Consider the following 20,367-nt stretch of genomic DNA (forward strand, 5'->3'; position numbering starts at 1 on the left):
GATTTCGAGATACCGCGAAAGTAAAGTCTGACTATCTTCGGAAGGCGAAGAGCCTTATGGAGAGGCTTGTTTAGATTCATTCTAAACGTTTATCTTAAAACGTTCCGTTGTATTTTTCTATGCGAATTGTCTGTTTGGTTAAACACGTTTCTCATATCACTTATGCATTTTATGCTAATTAGAACTTTCGCCTTTCGCACGAAGCCAAAAATTTTCTGTTGGTTCTTGTTACGTGATTAATAGACACGTCATCGGAATGAGAAATGACACTCCTCGTCGGATCTTATGTTTTAGCAATAATGAATTAATAAGCAACTGGATTTTTTTTTACCACAAAAGTTCGATCGTGATTAATTTGACAAATCATAATTTATCATAATTTTTTTATATTAATCGTCTTGTCGAAGGCGAAATCCTGGTTCCAAAATCACGACAAAAATTCTGTCGAAATAATATTGTCTCGCTTGATAAATTATTTGACAAATTGTCCGACATATCAAACAACCGATAGTATGTAAAGATTAATTATATGTTGAGATTTATAAATCACGAAACTTAAGATACTGAAATTAAATGCTAGCTGAAAAAAGTAGCGTTATTTCGGCTTCGAAGTACGCATCAGTCTTGTCAGTTTACACGCCTGTTCTCAGGGATGTCTGAAAGACTTCAGATTTACACGGTAGATTTATCACATTTTCCAATATCTCGCGTATACTTTTTTTAGAACACCAATTTCGCATCCCTACCTGTCGCAATTTCGCGGCAATTCCACCGGGCACTTGCCGTCCCCGTCGAAATTCCGCCGAGCTCACGTGTAATTCCGATCGCAGGCCGGCGCAGTTGAGGGACGTAGGCAAGAAGGAGCGATCGGCAGCATCTGTGGGGTGGTTCACCGGGTGACGTTATCTCGCTCACACACTGACACCCGAACTCAACATTGAAAAAGCACCGCGTGGAAAACAAAAGACACGGTGATGGGCTTCCGACTGCTGTCGCTCGAAGAGACCAGCGAAGACAGGGACCGGGTGAGTTGACTTGGTCGCGCGAATGGGCAGCCGAGGGACAGCCAGCCGATCGATCGATCGATCGCCGTTCACCTCCTCCGCAACTTTCGAGTCCTGGCGCGAGACTGAGGACTGACTCGAGTATGGACACGGGCCCGGGCCGGTCGGTCGCGACACTCAATAACGCCGTCGCGCTTGCACCTCCCTCTTCGTCGAGTGCTCCGGACGATCTCTTTCCGTCTAATGCTTTCCCTCGCCGAGCACTCTTGCTCGCCTTCCCTTCCACCTGTTGCTCCCTCGCGTTCACTCCTCGTCCTTGTCCCCCGGCTTCGCCGATTCCCCGACCGCCACGCTTTCAGCGCCGATTTTCTCCCCTGACTTCCGATCCGGGTTTTCCAGCCGATTAGCAGAGTAATCGGGTCTTTCCCTGTTAATCACGGCGCAGCGTTCTTTCGGTTTCTTTGATACTACGTTAATTGGTAACCAACGTGATAAATATGCTGAGCAAGAATTAAAGATTTGACATAAAGCGAGTCTCTTGGAGTGAAAAATATGGATAAGTTTGATCTTTGCTTTTCGCGAAAGATTCTTTTTTATTTTAGAAATATTCGGGACCATTAAAAGATTAACGAATTGCATAAATGGAAATCAAAAGGTTAATTAACTACTGCTCATTCTTAATAATTCCATGCCCAGTGACATGAGAAATATTTTATTTCGGTATATCTGAATCCGATAGTTATTTAAAAAATCTTGAGAGAAAGAATACTTAAATATATCTGAGTACTTTATATCCGGGCCCTTTGTTTCTCGATGCTACCGCGATTTTGCTTGTCCGTTTAATGTTGTCCGTTCAATTTGCAATCGTGCGGTAGAGCCGCCTCCGAGCGAAGCGGACTGTCTGCGAACACTTTCGCTCATCTCGAGAGACGCTGTAGTTACCTCTTCCCATCACCTGCTGTTCCCTCGCGAAAGGCCGTTCCCTCGGCGCACGTCGATTCGGAGATCCGTTTTGACATCGCGAGATCGCTTTCTCCGCTCTTTCTGCGCCTGTGCCTACAATCCCGACTTGGAATTAATTTCCCTTTCTCAGGCTTACATCAATTTCCGTTCGTAATACTTGATATAATTTTGTATGTGTGTGTGTGCCTCCCCTTTTCCTCTCTCTCGTTTTCTGTCATTTCTTATATTATCTTCGCTATTTCCATCTCTCTTAATGCCCCTTGTTCCGTTTTTACTCACTGTTTTATGAAGTTCGTATCATGCTTGAGAAACGCTGTTTGATGACGATTATTTCTTCGCAATTCGCGGATAAAAACGCGATTCGTTTTATCCCGCTTGCTCAATTTCCGCTCTCAATTTTCCTCCGTCAAAACATGAGTACATACATCCTGCAATTTTTTTTGTCCGATCGCCGATTAACGGTCTTCCGAACGTACGATGATTGTAAATTGGCCGGCGTGAACGTTAATGCGCATGTTTATTCGTTAACTTATTTTTGCGGTCAGGAATTCCTTATTACCCTGCAATTTCCAATTTTGGCGTTCTCCTCGGCGAATAATTCAGCGACGCGTGATCCCAGTGTTTAGTGCGCGGCATTAGCGAGCAAATTGCAAACGGCAAGGGCACAAGTACACCGACTTCCTGAGCCCATTCACGTACGGCTTGGTCACTTCCGGCAGTTAATTCGGTAAAACACCTTGCTATGCCATTGTCATCGGCGATAATAAGACACTGAAGATTCTCCCGATGTCGCATGACGTTTGTGCCTAGCGAGGAGCATACGCATAAAGCGTATGCTGTACGAGCATTGATATGATATACAAAATTATACTTTTAATTATTTCTTCTTACTGAGCTCTTATTCTTAAAAATAAAAAAACATCAATCTTTCGCTTTCATATGTACGCAAAATGTATTACGTTGGATTAGGTAATCAAGATAATCCACATATCGCGCAATAATGACGAATAAGTGAAAATACGACCGCGTACGTGATATCACAATCAAATTACAAGGGAAACGCCGCGGCCGTAATCGGTCAGGATCGGATCTTGATTGTCTGTAATATTATTTTTGAGTGAATTTTACGTAAGATTAGTGAATAGAACGAAATTCAATTTTCTTCCCGTAGCGTCGGCGCGAAAAATTCTCTCTATCCTCGTTCGTTTAACGGCGAGCGAGAAAACGCGGTGGGAGGTTAACGACCGTGGAAATCACTTAAATCCTGTGATTGTGCACGCTTGCGGCTAATATCCCGCAGGCTCAGTTATAGCCCGGATAACAAAGCAGCGTCGTGAAATCTCTGTCAGAACGTTGAAACGTCGTGTCGGAGTAAGCGAGGAGAACAATTTTCTCGGCGCGAATCGACGCATTGTTTATCGAACGCGGCATCAAATTGTTAATAAACTCCGACCATGCCTAATATTACCATTAATGATTAACAACGCACGATATTGGCCAGACATAGAATATTAAGTATCACTTGAATGTCTTCTTATCCACTTGTTATTCTTCTTTTTTTTTTTACTGTTCTTTGTGCGCGCGTCGTATATTTTTCTTTTGTAATAATATAATAGTAATACTTATGTGAGACAATGTTGTTTAATCAACAAATTTTGTCGCAAGAATATCGCTTCTTTCTAATTTACATTAACGCTTCGTCAGCGTGTTTTCGGTGACTAGCAGTTTTATCGGCGCTCGTCATTGTCTTCTCGTCATCTTATCGTCTCGTAATAGAAATACTTTTTATCCGTGAGATTCGCGCAGAATGCGTTTGATCGTCTTCATCCGTTCGTCTTTAATAGCTCCTTGATGCTGCGTAGTGGACGGTCGTTGATCTGAAAGAAATATTGCATGACCACGAGATGATGTGGCGATCCGCGAGGATACAACAAGACGATCTTTCGACGGCCTTGATCGCCGTCTGAAATAGCCGGTCTTTCACCCTTTCCTTTTTCTCGGGATATCCCGCGTACGAAGGTGATCATGGTTTCTCGGCCATGTTCAATATGTATGCAAATGCATATTCTCGTGTAAGGATCGTTAAAAATGTACAGTAAAGATACAATGAACAGAAGGCACAAAGAAAAGCAGGAACTTGTTAAAATTGCTTATCTTTCTGCAAGCTTCGTGAAGTTTTTATCGTCTATCATATTAAATTACATTGCTAAGTAAATTAGTTTGATAATTTAATATCGATTTTGACACCAAGGACAGTAAGAATAAAATGGAGACCAATTTACAAACGTTATACATATACATTTCTTCGTCGAGCCAGAGCCTGTCATATTTACTTTACACATATAATACACGTATATCACGCGTAGAACTTTGGCACGCATTAAAAATTCTTCACGTCCTGTCCTCAAGACCAAGTCCTCTGAAAAGTCATGAATATAATTCTTCGTAAAGCAATTCTTCAGGCAATAAATCTACGAACCGCGACATAAGATGATTAAATATCGCACGCCGATTCTTTCTTTTTTGCTTTTTGTCGTCAGTTTTAAATCGTCAACTTTGTCCTTTTTCGCGCTAATCTATAATATATCGAACCGACATGCGTGAATAACAATGGGTCTGTTTTCTATTGCTAAACTAGTGCAGTCCAATATTTCGCCTCGCGTCGTCTTTTTATCGTTGCGCACATTCAAATTGCGATTGTTTTCGCGGCAGTCGACAATTTTATTTCAGGTCAAGAAGTAGCGACTATAACGGTGGTCAAGACGGCCTGCACTTTCCCCAGCATTGCGCAACTGTAGCTGCGGCACCTGACGTAAGGTAAACCTGATTAAATAACAGAAAATTATGAATCTTTCTTTTTTTTCTGTCAAAAATTGGACTACTCGCTTTGTGGCTCGTATTCGAAATTGATATTTCAATATGTGACGTGCGTAGCATTTTATGTTTCGAGGTAAAGATCGGGCCATTATCGTTGACATTATCTTCAAATATTTGATGAATGTTATGCTATAAACCACGCTATAGACAATACGTTTTTGTACAAATTAAAGTTTGTGTAATAAATATATAAAAAATCTTCGGCAAATAGGTCCAATCGGCGTCCAGGTTTTCTTCATTTGTATAAATCGTTATTTTATGTGAATTCCATATAACGAGACGTAAGCGGTCTGCTTGTAAGACAAACTATGATTAATAAATTTGCAGCCTTAAGAAATTAGTGGTGGAATAATAAAAAATTAAATTGCCATTACCGCCGACTTGCGCTAACGCCTGTCGGTCAAATGGCTATCGAGGGGGACATTCTCCTGTCACATTTTTCGTCGAGGCATTAATAATGCGCGAGGACGTACCGATTGCAAGGATATCGCGTGGATTTCCAGACGGGCAGGCTCGGATACGAAATTACACGGATTAGCTTGCTTCGCGAGGACTGCAACGAAGGAAGAACGTCGCAACGGATCCGTCCGCGGCTGGCTGTGACCGGCAATGATACAACGAGAAATTTGTAAAGCGCGACTTCCGGTTGCATACATCAGAGCCGGCGCGAACCGTAGTTTGCTGGACCACTGAATTCGCGAATTCGCAATTGCGTCTCGTGCGAAAGTACACCTCTATACCGATGGTTCTCGCATTAGAAAACTTGACTCGCGTTAGAAGACTCGCCACGTGCATCTCGATGAAAAGGATATGACCTATTTAACGCGAGAAGATAGCATCAGGAAAGGAAAAACGGCTCGTATACGGGCACTCACGTTTCGTGTGAAACCGAAAGTGGACTCGCCATGCGAAGGCGGATGCTGCTTGACAGCGGCGGAATTTTTATTTAATGTCAAACTCCCCGAAAAGTGAAAGCGTCCGGCGATGTTCGCGCGGAAGGTATATACACGCCGTTTCGATATCCTTCGACCTTGGGGCAACAGCTAGTGCGCGTGTACCGCGATATATCACTAATTTTCACACACGTGTCCCCTTCTATCGATGGTATTCATTCGCGCCGTTTGACGTCACGCCGTTTTCTCCGTTCGCATCGACGTACGTCGGTCGGTGATTTTGCTGACGCCGACGTTAATCGCGATAATCGGCTGATTTCGATTGCTGACGGCGCGGATGCGATAATCAATCGGCGAAGGAACCGGTACGTTCGCCAGTTGGAAGCGAAAGTACCAAGAGTTTTGTCTTCTGAAGAGGATAACCTTGAACCTGTGCGGTTCTAACGGGAGAGGAACTCTGGGGAATCGAAATTTTATAATTTTTGTACATTTATCACGTTTCACTAGAAAGTTATGCAAAATGAGCGAACGCCTCGCGAAGATTGCCTTGAAAAATCTTCATAATTTCTCTTCCTTGATTTACATTAAATGGTTAGGAATTATCAGACTGTTGTAAATAAATGTTAAGAATCTTTAGTCAACATTTATAAGATTAACATTTTCCTTTAATGCCCATTTCTACCAATGTAGATTAACTTCTAATCTCGGTTTAACTTACTTTCTATCTTTTTCTAACTTTTAGAACTAGGAAAAGATGACAGGTAAGTTAAACCAAGATCAAAATTAACCTGCGTTGATAGAAATGGACATAAGGAATATAATAAACCGTTAAACCAAGTTTACAAGCTCTTTAAAGTGAATTAAGTTTTAGAACCATCTAAATAATGAAAATTGTCACGCAGCACAGCATGTATTATTTTCTGCAGCTGTATGCGATTGAAAATAAAATCGTAAACATTATCATATACTTCGTACGTGTCTCGCGGGCTAAACGTGCCCGAATTCGATAGCATTAATGCAAGAGTCTCGATATAAAAATACCTTGCAAATGCAGCTGGATGCCATAAAGGTATAGCTGTGACTAAAAACGTTGGGTGTTTCTTGTATCTCGATTGAAAGCCGCCAGTTAAAAATACTTGCGCATGCTTGGGACAGTTCTAAAAGTGAACGTTAATAATTCGCGCACACATATGCACGCATTGCATTTGTTCATCAATATGTATCGAATATTAATGACCGCATCTCAAACAGTTCGCGAGTAATAATTTTGCGAGCAGGCCATCTTCATAATAATTTGCATTTTCTCGACAAATAGAGTTCCTAAAAGAAAATCGATGAATATTTCTCTTCGCAGCACTGTTAATTGTACAGATTATACATTCAAATAAATAAATTTGACGAGAATGTTTGCTAAATATTTATGCAAATATCTCGAATTCAAAGTCACACGTCACCAATCTGCAGTACATCTTCGTAGATCCGTTCGCGTAAAAGCGAAAGTCTTCGCTTCGGTGCGCATGCATGATCGCTATCGGGTCAGGCGACAGCACGCGATCCTCATTACGACGGAGACAAGGATCGGTCTTCCCAAGAGCAATCCGAGGGACGTATTACATTCTTTCCGCCATCCAGTGCGACATCAAGCAGCCTTGACCCGTTTAGAATCTTTTTTTAAACAATCTTGCTATTATTTTCATATTTTATGTAATAACACGGTCGATTTTCACCTATTTATTGTCACGTATTATCGACGCGTTTACGTACTTATTATTATGCAATTTGTCGCGCAATTCACTTGCGTCTGTCGGAAGTACCGCGGCAATAATCCTCACGATCGATCCCTCAGTCGCGCTTTACAAGTGCGTCGAACGGTAAAACGGACAATGCCCGTAAACGAGAAAATGTCATGGTATTATCAACGAACCAGGTCGCTAAACGCGGCCGAAGACATGGTGTAGATGTGAAAGCGGTCAGTCCAGCTGCCGCGCCGGATTACGTAAATCCCAGGAAGAGATCAAATGACCGACGAAGGTATCGTACTGCCGATATCGCGATATCGATATTCGGATATATACCTATATTCGTGAATTCCGTCCTCCACGTGCGGAACTTGGGGGCTGGAGATCCTCACACGTTTGAGACGCGTGGCGCGGCCTCCGGGGGATCCTTCGTGTCCCGGTGACGAGGTATTAACGACGATACGTGACATAACAGAGTAAGAGAAACTTTACCGCGGATACTCACGTAATAACGTGCTTAATGGGCGCGTCCATAATTAAACAAGATCGCGCTGTTCGCGAGGCGATGCGCCTCAGAGGAAAATGCATGCCAGGTTTTAACACTTTCCATAAATCACATGTGAATTCTTTTGACTCTGTATACATTGCGAGAACTTAAAAAATGTTGCAAGCAGATTACCTTGACCAAAGGTGCATCTCTCCGTTAAATATGTAGCTGTAAAGATAGGAATTTGTTTAAATCGCGATTATCGCCGGTCGTGTGAAAAAGTATAGCAAATAAGCCATGATCGCACTTAGCGCTGGCCTCTTGCATTTTAGTGACTCGTAATTTTTTCAAGGAATGATGCAAAACTCAAGGAGGGAAAACGTGTCTTTTTATTGATTTACAATCGCGCACGACGCATGATGTTCGCCAATTTTTCGACGACTCTCGGAGAACGTGACGAAATGAGAAACTGCGATAGGTATAACCTTTTTAAAAACTGGTCCGCGACGGAGCTCGGTCATCATCGCGAAAATTTGATCGACGTGCCGATGCTCGCTAAACAAAGGCGCGAAAAATCCATATCTGTTTGCGTCATCGGATTTATACATGCGCGTGTAACCTTCGAACCAGTATACCTCGCATCGCATCATTATGGCCATCATATCGACAGGTCATTAAGCGTTATAGCTGACTAGCAATTAGCTAAATAAACAGGCGCCTACTTTTCGAAGGTAGTAATGCCAATCGATATCGGAGAATATATACATATCATTTTGCTATTTGCCTGCGCCACTAAAGCTTAAGCTGGATAAATAAGTATTAATTGGGTGCTAGATATATTCGTCCAATAAATCGCGATATTCTGAGACTCAATGGATATAAGAACGATCCATGAGAGACCTTTTGTCCCTCTTCAATATGAGTGAAGCTTAAGTTGTGTCTGTTGAGACACTTTCATACAGTTATATCCTAAAAATAGGATAAGCAAATATATATGTATAGCTCAGAAGGAACGGCGAGGAAACTCGGGATTAATTTTTTGGGTTTTTAGTTAAAAATATCATTAAAATATCATTAGTGTCATTACATCTTTGTACAAAACAGATCGAATCTTAATAAAATTATTTAATTAGTTTATAACAATTTGTCTATAAATACTAATAAAGATTTAATGTGTTGCTATCTCTTCTTCTGTATCGCGTACTATAATTATGTGCAATTAGCAAATGATTAATAAAACAAGAATGAGACATATCACATTAATTATGTGTCGTTATTATTCGTCATTTGCTAACGCTCAATGCTTTAATTAATCCTTTTATGTTTATCATATATTACCATATGAAATTATTTGCCAATATCGAAATTCTATTAAGAAATTTTACTTATTCAGCATCATTAATTTTTATCGAAATGGAAGTGTCAGAAAGTAAACTTAAACGAGCGTGATGTTTTTAATGCCAGCTACTATGAACGTGCTCATTTATGCGATACAGCAAATCACGTTTATTCAACGGATGCGTAAGCAAGAAAGAGAGAAAAGAAAGGGAAAGAAAAGCAGATACAACTTGTTTTCAGAAGATTCGATTTTGTAGATAAGATCGGTTGCTCGTCTACGAGGAATGTGATTCTATACATATTAATTTGACAACATGAATTGATATAATAATTTATATACAACGAGAATGTTAATCGGCCTGACTGGCAAAACTTTATTAGATATCAACTACGTTTCGACCCCTGCTTGGGGTCCTTATCAAGTTAAATGCTGGAACAATACAAATTACCGGTAATCCAACACGTGCATGTGGAATGTGCATTAATAACCGTGATGCGAAATACAATAAATAACGAAATACAAAGCGAAATACAATAATAAAACATACATGGATCTTTGTGCGTCAATATTACAATATTTGAGTCATAGTTATTGCGTAACCAGACAGCTGAGATCACTAGAAGGATCGGTTTGACGTGGACAGCATTCGGCAGACTTAGCTACATCCTCCGAGAACCAAAAATCCCAATCAACCTCAAACGGAAAGTTTATGATACGTGCATATTGCCGCAGTTGCGACGTATGGACTCAAAACAATCACTCTCACAGCGAACAGCGCAAACCGACTAAGAATCTGTCAGAGGGCAATGGAGCGAGCAATGCTGAAAATCAACCTGAGGGATAAAATCCGAAACGAAGAGATAAGAAGAAGAACAGGAGTTGCCGACGTGGTTGAACGAGCAAGTAGACAATAAAAGTGGCAATGGGCGGGACATGTTGCGAGAAGCAACACCAAATGGACCAAGGTCCTGATGCAATGGAAACCAAGAGAATCCAAAAGAAGCATTGACCGACCACAGACGAGATGGCGAGATGACATCCAACGCCACGCAGGAAAGAAGTGGATGCAGACAGCACAGGAGAGGAAGACATGGAAGGAAATGGAAGAGGCCTCTATGTCCAGGAGTGGATGAAAACAAGCTATAGAAGAAGAAGAAGAAGTTATTGCGTAAACGGTCTGTGGACAGATAGAACGAACCATGACCGTCTCGTGTAGAGCCCGAGCAACGAATGATACATATATGCGTCATAAACAATCACCGAACACAGTAAATGACATAGAAGGCAATGTTTAAAGTGAAAATATTATACGATCGTAGACCAATGGTAAATTTTCCCTGTCTTTCTGAGAATTAATGGCATCTTTATGCTTTTTAATAAATAACATTTCAGAGATTTCGCGTTTTTTAAGATTTTGTTCCGTGTGTAAAATTTCATCGCATATCTATCGTGTGTGCATATCTATAGATTTTGATAAAAATCCTTAGAAAACTCTTTTAAATTTTAAATTAGATTAAAAAAAAGAAGATTATTTCTGAGAAATAATAAAGACACGTGTATAATCCTTTTATTTGCGTTTGCAAAAAATTTCAATGAATTCTTTATGAGACATCCTGGTACTTTAGAACTAAATTGGCCAGCACTTAACCACACACACATGGGCATATGTATATGAGCATATAAATTTAATTGTATAGAACAACTGATCGATGTACGTTTTTGTCTCGCCGACATCAGAAGTGACAAAAAGCGTTGTAGAGCGTTAGAAATGGTAACAATGCCGTTTGCTGAAGAGACATGTTGAAGGATGAATAAGCGAACATGCTAGACACGACGTACATATTCACACGAATAATTTTTCTCGCTAATCATTCGATCGCTAAAAAATAAGACACTTATGAAAATTAAACGGAACGATCGTGACCTTCGACTGGTGACAAATATTATTAATATTATTATCTCTATCGTCAATGCAAGCAAAAGCAGCGTTTGTCTTTGTGCGATTAAGACGCATCGTATATATAGTAAAGATGACTAATTAGATTAATATAAAAAAAAAACAGAAATTGATAGAGAAAAAGAAAATAATATATAATATGTATATTTAAAGAATCTCTCAAAAACGGACTCTTTGATGTCTTTTTTTTACTGGATATTTTCATGATTATTTGTTGAAAATAAAGAAGTTTAAATCGAGTCTCTTAAATAAATCAATCTTCCTACTTTTATTCCATTTAGGCTGCGTTTCTTTTGACGCTTTCAGCGCTGAAAGCATCGCTCCATCTTTGTTTGATATTCGATGTGCATGACGAAAAAAGAATGATACTTACAGCGCTGAAAACGTCAAAACGCAGCTTTAAACTGAATTTTAATGAAATATCCTTTAAAACTTATTTAACGAAATTCATAATAGCTTCCTTTAAAAACAGTCTGCAAATTTATTTAAAAATCTTATTTGTATCGATATAATTATCGGCAATTTTGCTGGAAAGAGAAACGGCGACGGTTTAGAAGTGTCATTAAATCCACGCTCGCAACGGCGGCGACAAATAGGTCGACGAGTTAATCATTTCGCGTCTCAAGGCATTTGCGAAACGCGAGAAAAACGCTTATGCTAATTTGAGCCTCGAAGTCCTGCCGAGAAGTCGAAGTCGTGGTGCCATCTCTTGGAAGAAATACCTAGCAGATACACTCGTATCTTTGAAGATACACTTGAGGATAAGCCTCTGCGATCTCGATATCGATCGCTAAAGATGATTATATTGCGCGCTATAATCATTTTTAGTTTTATTTCTTTACTATCCGCAGTATGAATTTTTTTGGATCCGGCAACCTTCTTTCGTTGAGGCAATTCCAATTTACGGCAATTTTTTATTTGATAACGCAAAATTGACCACAAAAATTCCCACACGTGTCATCATATATGCTTATGAAAAAAACATAAAAAATATTTTTATACATATTTTAAGTCAAAGTTTTTTTTAACACTTCAATTTGAACTTAAATTTTGTGGAGCTATGCGAAACATATATGTTAAGCATATGTTCTTAAATTTTTTCTTGTTTAAATAATTTAAATTTATTTCTTCTTTTTTACCTTTTTTTAGGAAACAACGAATTACTAATTAAAGAAACTAATAAAAAAAATTACACTGCTTAAACAAGAAGAAATTTAAGAAGTAACATATGTTTCGCATTATAAATTTAAATTTAGATTAAAGTGTTAAAAAAGAACTTTGACTTAAAATATGTATAAAAGAAATCTTCTTTCATATAAGCATATGGAATTTTGTAGTCAATATATCTCGCGTTGTCGAATGAATAATTGCTGAAAATTGCCAAGCCCTCACGCTTGGCACATAACAATCGGCAGAGAGAATGCGTCGCAATTTTATGCTTCGGATGACACTTAAAGTGGCATCTGTTGCGTGCACTCACCAGACCATACGTCGGATAATGAACAAATCACGCGTTTCGAGTTTCACACTTCCTAGTCACATAATAGCGCACATTTGTTGGGATTATGCAACGACATAAAGCATTTCGTTCGCGAGACATGTTGTCTCTTAAAACCTTCCTGAACCTCCATGTGTATTGGTGTTTCGATATCGGGAGAACCGCGATCCGATCATAGGTATGCGTTAAAAGCAGAAGGATAAGAGGGATATAAGAGTTAAAAGAGCTAAAAGAATCAAGTTAAATAAAGACTTTGCTTACTCCAATCTTACGTCTATAGTAATAGCTTCCTAGAATTATCTCTCTCGGAGTCTCCGAGGCGAGCTAACATGCATATCGTTAAATAAATATTTTGTTTACAAATTACTATTTACTCTTTACAATTTATCAAAACTGATGCGCACAAACTCAATAAGACAATTTCAATGTTTTTTAAAGTAATCGAAACTCTGAATTAATCGCTTTAAATAAGAATATTACGTCTTTCTCGTTTTATGTAATCTCTTTCGATTTTTTATATTTCCGTATTCATAATTTTTCACGTATGCTCTTTTTATACACATGCATTTCCTTTTTCTTTTTGCATTCTCGATACGTTACTTCATCACGGTATTTTTCTTATATTTTTTTGTACCGCACCTTAATTATTGGCACGCGGTATTCCCACAGAGCAAACGTAAACTATTACTAATACTTAAATCCGCCGTAAAAATGTCTCGACGGTGAAGATGCGTTACGTACGATCGTGCGTGCGTGCGTGCGTGCGTGCGTGCGTGCGTTTGTCCTTTCACTGCACAATGCTGTAGTCAGGCAAAGCGCGCGCGGCCTGGTCTCTCGCTGCACTTGCCGGCCATTGCCGGCCACTTTCACGCGCGATTGCGAACTCGGTCCCGCCGAAGTAAGTAAGCCGCGCAGGACCCATTGCCGAGTGGCACGCGGCAAGTTCCTACGACGAGAGAACTACGCTGAAGAAAGAAAAAAAAATCCCGCGAGTGCGCGCGTTACGTATCGCGAGGGGTGATCTAAAACTCGCGCTTCGAGTAATCGCGATTGATCTCGAACCGCGATTTTTCTCCCTCGAGAAATCTTCTTTGAGAGATTCAAGCTTGAATTCGATTCGCCTGTAAATAGCAAACGATTCGTAAACGGAATCTCCCAGAAATTATCTTATGCGAGACGGGATGCGAGAGACGAGTTACGGGATACCCGTATCTCCGGCTGACGTTGGAAGGCTACTCCGCCTGTTTAACATAAATCAATCATCTGTATTCAAAGCGAATTCGTATAAGTTCCCTCCGTGTCGGCTAGCTCTTTTTGCGGTAGATTACAAAATCCCGCGGAAACGCTGCTACCGCGCAGATTTCGCTCCTGCATGCTGGCGCGTCGCGTCGTCGCGTAAGTCGCGCATAATGCAACTGAAATTGCAATATCGCACGATTGGCAATACCCGATGATTATGCATGCGCAAACACACGGCGCGAGCTTTCTTAGAAACCGGCGCCGAAGAAAGTTCCGCTGGACCGTAAAATATGTTCGGCGTGTATACATGAATTTCGATATGTATAATTAGCTAACCTTTGTGAAACGAAATCCCAAATATATTGATATCTGCGCGGACGAGTTTTCAGGTTTCTATACCTTAATTCGCTCTTATACATATTCCAGAAGAAATCTGCCAGACACAGCCTTAATTATATATATCTATAACTTTTAACACTATTTTTTATCTTACATTATATTTAAAAAATATGATATATTATAAATAAAAAAAACAATATATTATGTATATATATTAATTCCATAAAGAGAAATCTTATTAATATAATTTTTGCACCTGAAAATTGAAGCATATTCGCAAAATCTGAGAGATTTCTTCCGTCACGTTTGAGTCTACATGCTTGTGTGTGACTTACCTGGTAAGTCCATCAGTCCAGCTGAACATTTTCCTTATCTTCTCCCGTTGCACCTGATCCTCACCCTGAAATCCTTTGTTATCCATCTCGTGGGCGCTTCCACTATTGTTTCACTTCGCGAACGGCCTTGATGCGGGTTGAGAATCTCCGCGAGAACTCACGCGCGAAAGTTCTGGCTGCCTGATTCAACAACGACGTTGCATCTTTTGTTTCCACGTTAAAAACACGTCACCCGGCACGGTGCGTCGCGCTGAAAGTTAAATAGATTATTGGAGATTTCCTACTGGCGATGTGCGTCACGACGAGATATATTGAATAATCAAACGAATTCCGCCTCGTGCATTCGAAATTACATCTTTTTTGCCGTTTAACGGAAGTGGATTTTTCCATTATCAGTGACAACTTTCGCAAATAATGATTTGTTTTTTCTTTTGCTATTTTTTTATACTTCATCTTGAATATTTTTTTAAATAAATTATAATTCGGTCAAATTTTGCTGATTATGACGTGAACCGACATATCGCGTCCCAAATTTACACCGACTTCGATTTATAAACTTTGGTCCAAGAACCAATAAATCAACGCATAGAACAATATTACTATAATACTATATATAGTTTATGTTAATAGGAAACTCTTGTTTTTACTTTTATGTTCTCCTAAATGTCTTTTTTTCTCTAAGTATTCTGTAGATATCTTGAAACGTGAAATGATCTTCGACCCCGCGTCCTCGATATCGTAACATCGCGAGCCGCGAAAGGAAACTTGATTTTCCCGTCGCGGGGGAATATTACAATTGCTTTAATGAGCGCGCGCTCATTCAATGACAATAAACGGAAAGTGAAACTTTAAACGCAATTTTATCGCGGCCGAGCGAAGTGTGCACGCTCGAGGTCATTAGGAAGAAAGCGTGGTATATAACGATCTGTCGGCCACTGGAATAGAAAATGCGGCCACGCCGCCGTCGTTGGAAATAGCGATCATTTTCTTTGGCTTGTTAGGATATCTCGAGCGTCACGGAGGATACCGATATATATACAGTAGCAACGAGTAGGTGCGCGCCGCCTCGTCGTCACGTAGCAATCGAAAGTAAGAGATCGTGAATGTGCCGATCCAGTTCGTTCATAGATGTTACTTAATCCCATCATTACCATAGAAAACACTTAGTCGCTGAAAATTGATGTAAGAAAATTTCATCGTTGCGTTAGAAGAATCTAAGTATGACCGATATTCAGTAATTTTCTTTGCTGCGATATCAGAAGATTTTTTGTTGTTTAAAAAATTGTTTAAAAAAAATAGTAAAGGATAATATTTGTAAGTAGAAGTGTTATATAATTTTAAAAAATAAATTCCTACCGCCATGTTACAAGGCGATAAAATAATTTAGATTATTTCAACTAAAATAACAACTGAGTAATCATCGTTGTGACGATTCATAATCGTCACGTAATCAAGATACTGTTACTAGATAACAAGAAGATTTATTCACGATTTTTCTACGACAATATCACGACGACGTTCTTGTAATGGCAACACAAGTAATAAATTCTTCCCGCGTTAAGAGCGCGCGACTACATTTCGCACCATCACCCGTCTAGCGATTCGAATTTTTCTAGTGATTCACTCGTTATCGTATTTATCATTAGCAATTACACCGGTATTCAGTTGCTTCTACGTGTTATTGCACTCTGCGGGATCGCGTGAGGAAAAACCGAGAGAAAAAGGAGAGAAAGAGAAAAGGAAGATTCAACATATCTATCTACGTCGCAATCGCTCCGATCATGTGTAGGGAATTTTAAAGTAACGTGTCCTCGTATACGTAATAGGCGCTTGTGAATATTACTGACGGATGTTATTGCAAATAAGAAGAAAAGAGAGAGAATCGACTCCTGCCATGCGAATAGAGATTTTTAACGCCGCAAGTATTTTGTGGGACTTTGCACCGCGTTTACCTTGACGAATCGACGTTTCTCTTGAATGGCGGAATCGTGTGTATATACGCGACGACAGATATTACTGGCCTCACTTCTGCTTGAAAAATGTCCCAGACGTTTTTGTGAAAGCGGGAAAATACCGGTCGCTCTCAAGATAAGAGACTCTCGCCCGATGATTTCGGTCGATCTTTCTTCTCAGAGAAGCAAAGAGCCATTAAGCCGGATGCCGGCGGAAAAGATTATCATAAAGCTCTAGCTTAATTTTAATTAATTCACAGATGCGTTTATACATTCACCAAGGATCCGAAGAATGTGGTTTCATTTATCTTTGTAAAATACTTTTCTTTTATCTCACCATTATTTATTACATTCATGCAACTCTTGTGTCTTTATCTCATTTCTGTCGTATAATTATTTTATTGTTATCTAATAATAAATCGCCTTGTAAAAATTTTGACAGCAACTTTACTTTATATAAAGAACTTTCTTCGAACGTTCAAAGGTTGCATTAAAGTAGGTTTACCTACTTTAATGATATGTTACAACTATAAATTTGGTTGATAGAATAATGAGGTATTTGTCTATACGTGGTATTAATCTTTGCGATTGTTCACGTGCAATGAACGAAGTACACGACTTACTTTCATGAAAGCGAAATTTCAGGCGATCGAGCGCACGGCATTCCTGAATGTCGCACGCTCGACTAATTAATATACGCCGGTATATTAATGTTTGAAAATATGCTAAATATCTGCACGCGTTTGAGAGGCGTGTAATCTCGGGAAATGAAATCCTATATACCGCAAACCGCACGACACAATGGGTATTCTTAGCAAATGGGAACTTAAATCGCGCGAGAGCAGAATGCGACAATCGTTATTGGCTCGCTCATAATTTTTGTCAACAAAATAGATTTACTTATTTATCATAGCCATAATATATAGTTTTTGAAATCCCGTTGTTATTAAACGTTGCTATTTAACGCAAATTATTTGAATCGCGAAATAATAATTTCTGTCGCGTTAAAAAAAAACCCGTAAGTAATAAATAATTATAATTTTAATCAAAAATTGTTTTTGACCCGACGTAAATTTTTGAGATGATGTTTCTCGTTGCGTGTGATGTCGTTATTAAATCATCGACGCGAAAAACGGACGCGTATGGTTTCAGCGTGTGCAGTCGAGGAACAATGATCGCACGTGCTACTTGAACGAATGAATTATTCGCATCACGCGACACGGCATGTAAGAGCGACGCGACGTCGCGAACAATTAGACAACAATCTATTAATGCGCAGTTATTGAAAGAATCGCGTCAAAATCACCGCAAAAAAATCGGACGCGTAATAAAAGACCGCGTAACGCGATGCGCTTCAACAAATCGTTGAACATTTGACTCGGTATTATTTCTAAAATTCTTTTATAAAGAACTTTACGTGTGCGTATATGTGTCATGTAATATGTGTATATGTGTGCATAACAAAAAGATCTGCTTCTTATTGATTAATGACACTATGTAAAATATATGTCTAATCCTCGTGTCTAAGAAAATTAATATCAATTAATCAAGATATTCCCTCAATTTGTTACGCAATTGTTCATTAATATTCAATTGCGTACATTGGTTATAATAATTTTAACGATTGACGTTACGTCAACATTATTATATTTTACACAGCGCCTAATATATTTTCAGAAAAATAGATTTTGTAAAAAAAAAAAGAATAGATTTTATTGACGATCTGGAAAATCCCTACTAACAGTAATAATTAATTTAAAAAAGTTTTTAAATCAAATGCTGTATACATATAATTTAGTCGTGTACATGACTATAAGTACGTATGACGCTGACGGTCGTCGACTCATTAGCGAGATACCCGCAGGGCTTACATTTTGCATTACCTAATACGTATGTAATCTTCGATGTTGCAACATGCAATATATAGATAAAATTGTTGGTGCAGTATAATATTAAATATTTAATTACACTATCTAATACATTTTACACAGATTTTAACAATGTTTTTTTTATTGTGCTTTGTACGTAGACGCCAAAAGTCCAAAAATAATCTTGAAACTCGTCTTACGCATACACGTTCCTCTTTTCTCGTAAATTTTTAATTTTTTTTTTATAACTTTACAACATTTTCAATTTCGTTCATTATTTCTATCAACTGTATATTGTTTAATTCCACTTTATTTATAGTGTCGTGGTTAAAATCATCGAAAATCGTAAATTTATTCAATTTTTTAAAAGGATCCGTTATCCCTTTCGCTTCAAGACGTCTTCTCGAGATTAATATCTTTCAGTTAGCGATGAAAGTAGGAAAGTGCGGTGTAATGCATTCGAATTGAGATCAGAACTCTTACTAAAGACAGCGCTCTCGGATATCGAAGATATTAATTTCTAGCATATGTTTCTCCGTGAAAACATATCGGTATACGGATAAGCATATCTGTTTTTATAATATGCAAGCTACAAATTCGGTTGACCAAATTTGAAAACAAAAAAACTGTTGACGTCATATCTCGAGTTTGCAAAATTTGTTTGGCGTTTCATTTGCATCGATGTATTCTCGGCGAACTTATAAATTGATGTTAATTGAGTACGTAATATCGAACATGTGGACGTGATTTCAGGCATCGTACGCGTTTACACTTTCTCTCGAATTCATTTCACATATATTCTCAGTCCTCGGGTATTCCCAGTTTTCAACGTTAAAACATTTTGCCCCACTTTGACCGCGCGTCCTAGTCATCTGCGTTCGATTCCTTTACCTGCGCACGTTCCATCGGCTACCTCGTTGTCTTTAACATTTTTTTTTCCACTGCAGAAAATCAAACATTTCGGCAACTAATTACGACGACGAGGAGGAAAGTCGAGGCTACTTTTCGTTGAACAGAGCGCGGTTTCTGCTTTTTTTTTTAATTTTTTTTAAATATCAAAAGATCCAACTTTTCACACATTGAGGAAAACGAGACTTATCACTATTTTCGCGATGGGGATTCTCGCACCTTTTCGCGGCTCGTCGCGGGAGGTGCGTTCCGCTCCCGTTCGGGGTAGCCCTTCGGAAGGATGGGAGCTCCGTTTTTTTTTTTTTCGTCAAGCTCGCGCGGGATTCCTTCGGCGTGCCTCGCGCGTGCACCGTATTGTGGAGGAGCGGTTCCGGAGCTCTCACCACGGCCGCGGATGTGCAATACGACCGATCGGTCTGAACGTATTTCTCGCACTGACGTCGGGACGGGGAGTCCGGTTGAGCAACAGAGACGCGTGGACGCGCGGGCGCGCGCGCGATTCCGCTCCAACACACGCTTTCGGAGGCACACGTGCACGCAAGAAAGGTGGTATCCACCGTCGCCCTGCCGCGCTGCATTCACCTGACGTGTGATAAACGAATCACCGGCTGCTGACTGCGATTTATGTGTGCACGCGAACACATAGCGAACGCGAAAATGTAAACGTACCGCACATTAATGACTAGAGATTCGCTCCAGAGATGTTTACAGGATCTGCGATTGAAAAATACCTATCGTGGAGGGATGAACGGCCTTACCGAAGAAGATCGAGTCCCACGGATTGAGAAAGAATCCCAAATGGCCATCTTGGAAAGTGTGCTGGACTTTGATTTCGCAGGAGATAGTTATATTCTCAAGCTACGCGAACTCGGATTTTATACATTTTTTAAAGATCCTTTAAATCCCGCGTTCCTGCTTTCTCCTTCGTGTGTAAAGTAGGAGGTTCTCGTCGCTGGAATCCTATGCGT

General features: G+C 39.6%; 1 protein-coding gene across 5 annotated transcripts in view; it reads right to left on the minus strand.

Moving 5' to 3' along the window:
* Positions 1 to 19,945, minus strand: part of Snu (ABC-type transporter snustorr) — a 54,282-nt gene extending 34,337 nt beyond the window's left edge. For 3 of the 5 annotated variants that reach the window (XM_071771439.1, XM_071771437.1, XM_071771438.1), the window contains exon 1: positions 747 to 1,219. Coding sequence is in view for 1 of the 5 variants with exons in the window: in XM_071771440.1 (XP_071627541.1) it covers positions 14,671 to 14,756 (86 nt within the window). In the remaining 4 variants the exon portion in view is untranslated. Of the gene's footprint in view, positions 1 to 746; positions 1,220 to 14,670; positions 14,921 to 19,618 lie in introns of those variants that run through there. The other 2 variants (XM_071771440.1, XM_071771441.1) reach the window with 2 other exon arrangements.
* Positions 19,946 to 20,367: the final 422 nt, after the last annotated feature.

This window comes from Temnothorax longispinosus, chromosome 2 (assembly GCF_030848805.1).
Source record: "Temnothorax longispinosus isolate EJ_2023e chromosome 2, Tlon_JGU_v1, whole genome shotgun sequence".
Lineage (NCBI taxonomy): Eukaryota > Metazoa > Arthropoda > Insecta > Hymenoptera > Formicidae > Temnothorax > Temnothorax longispinosus.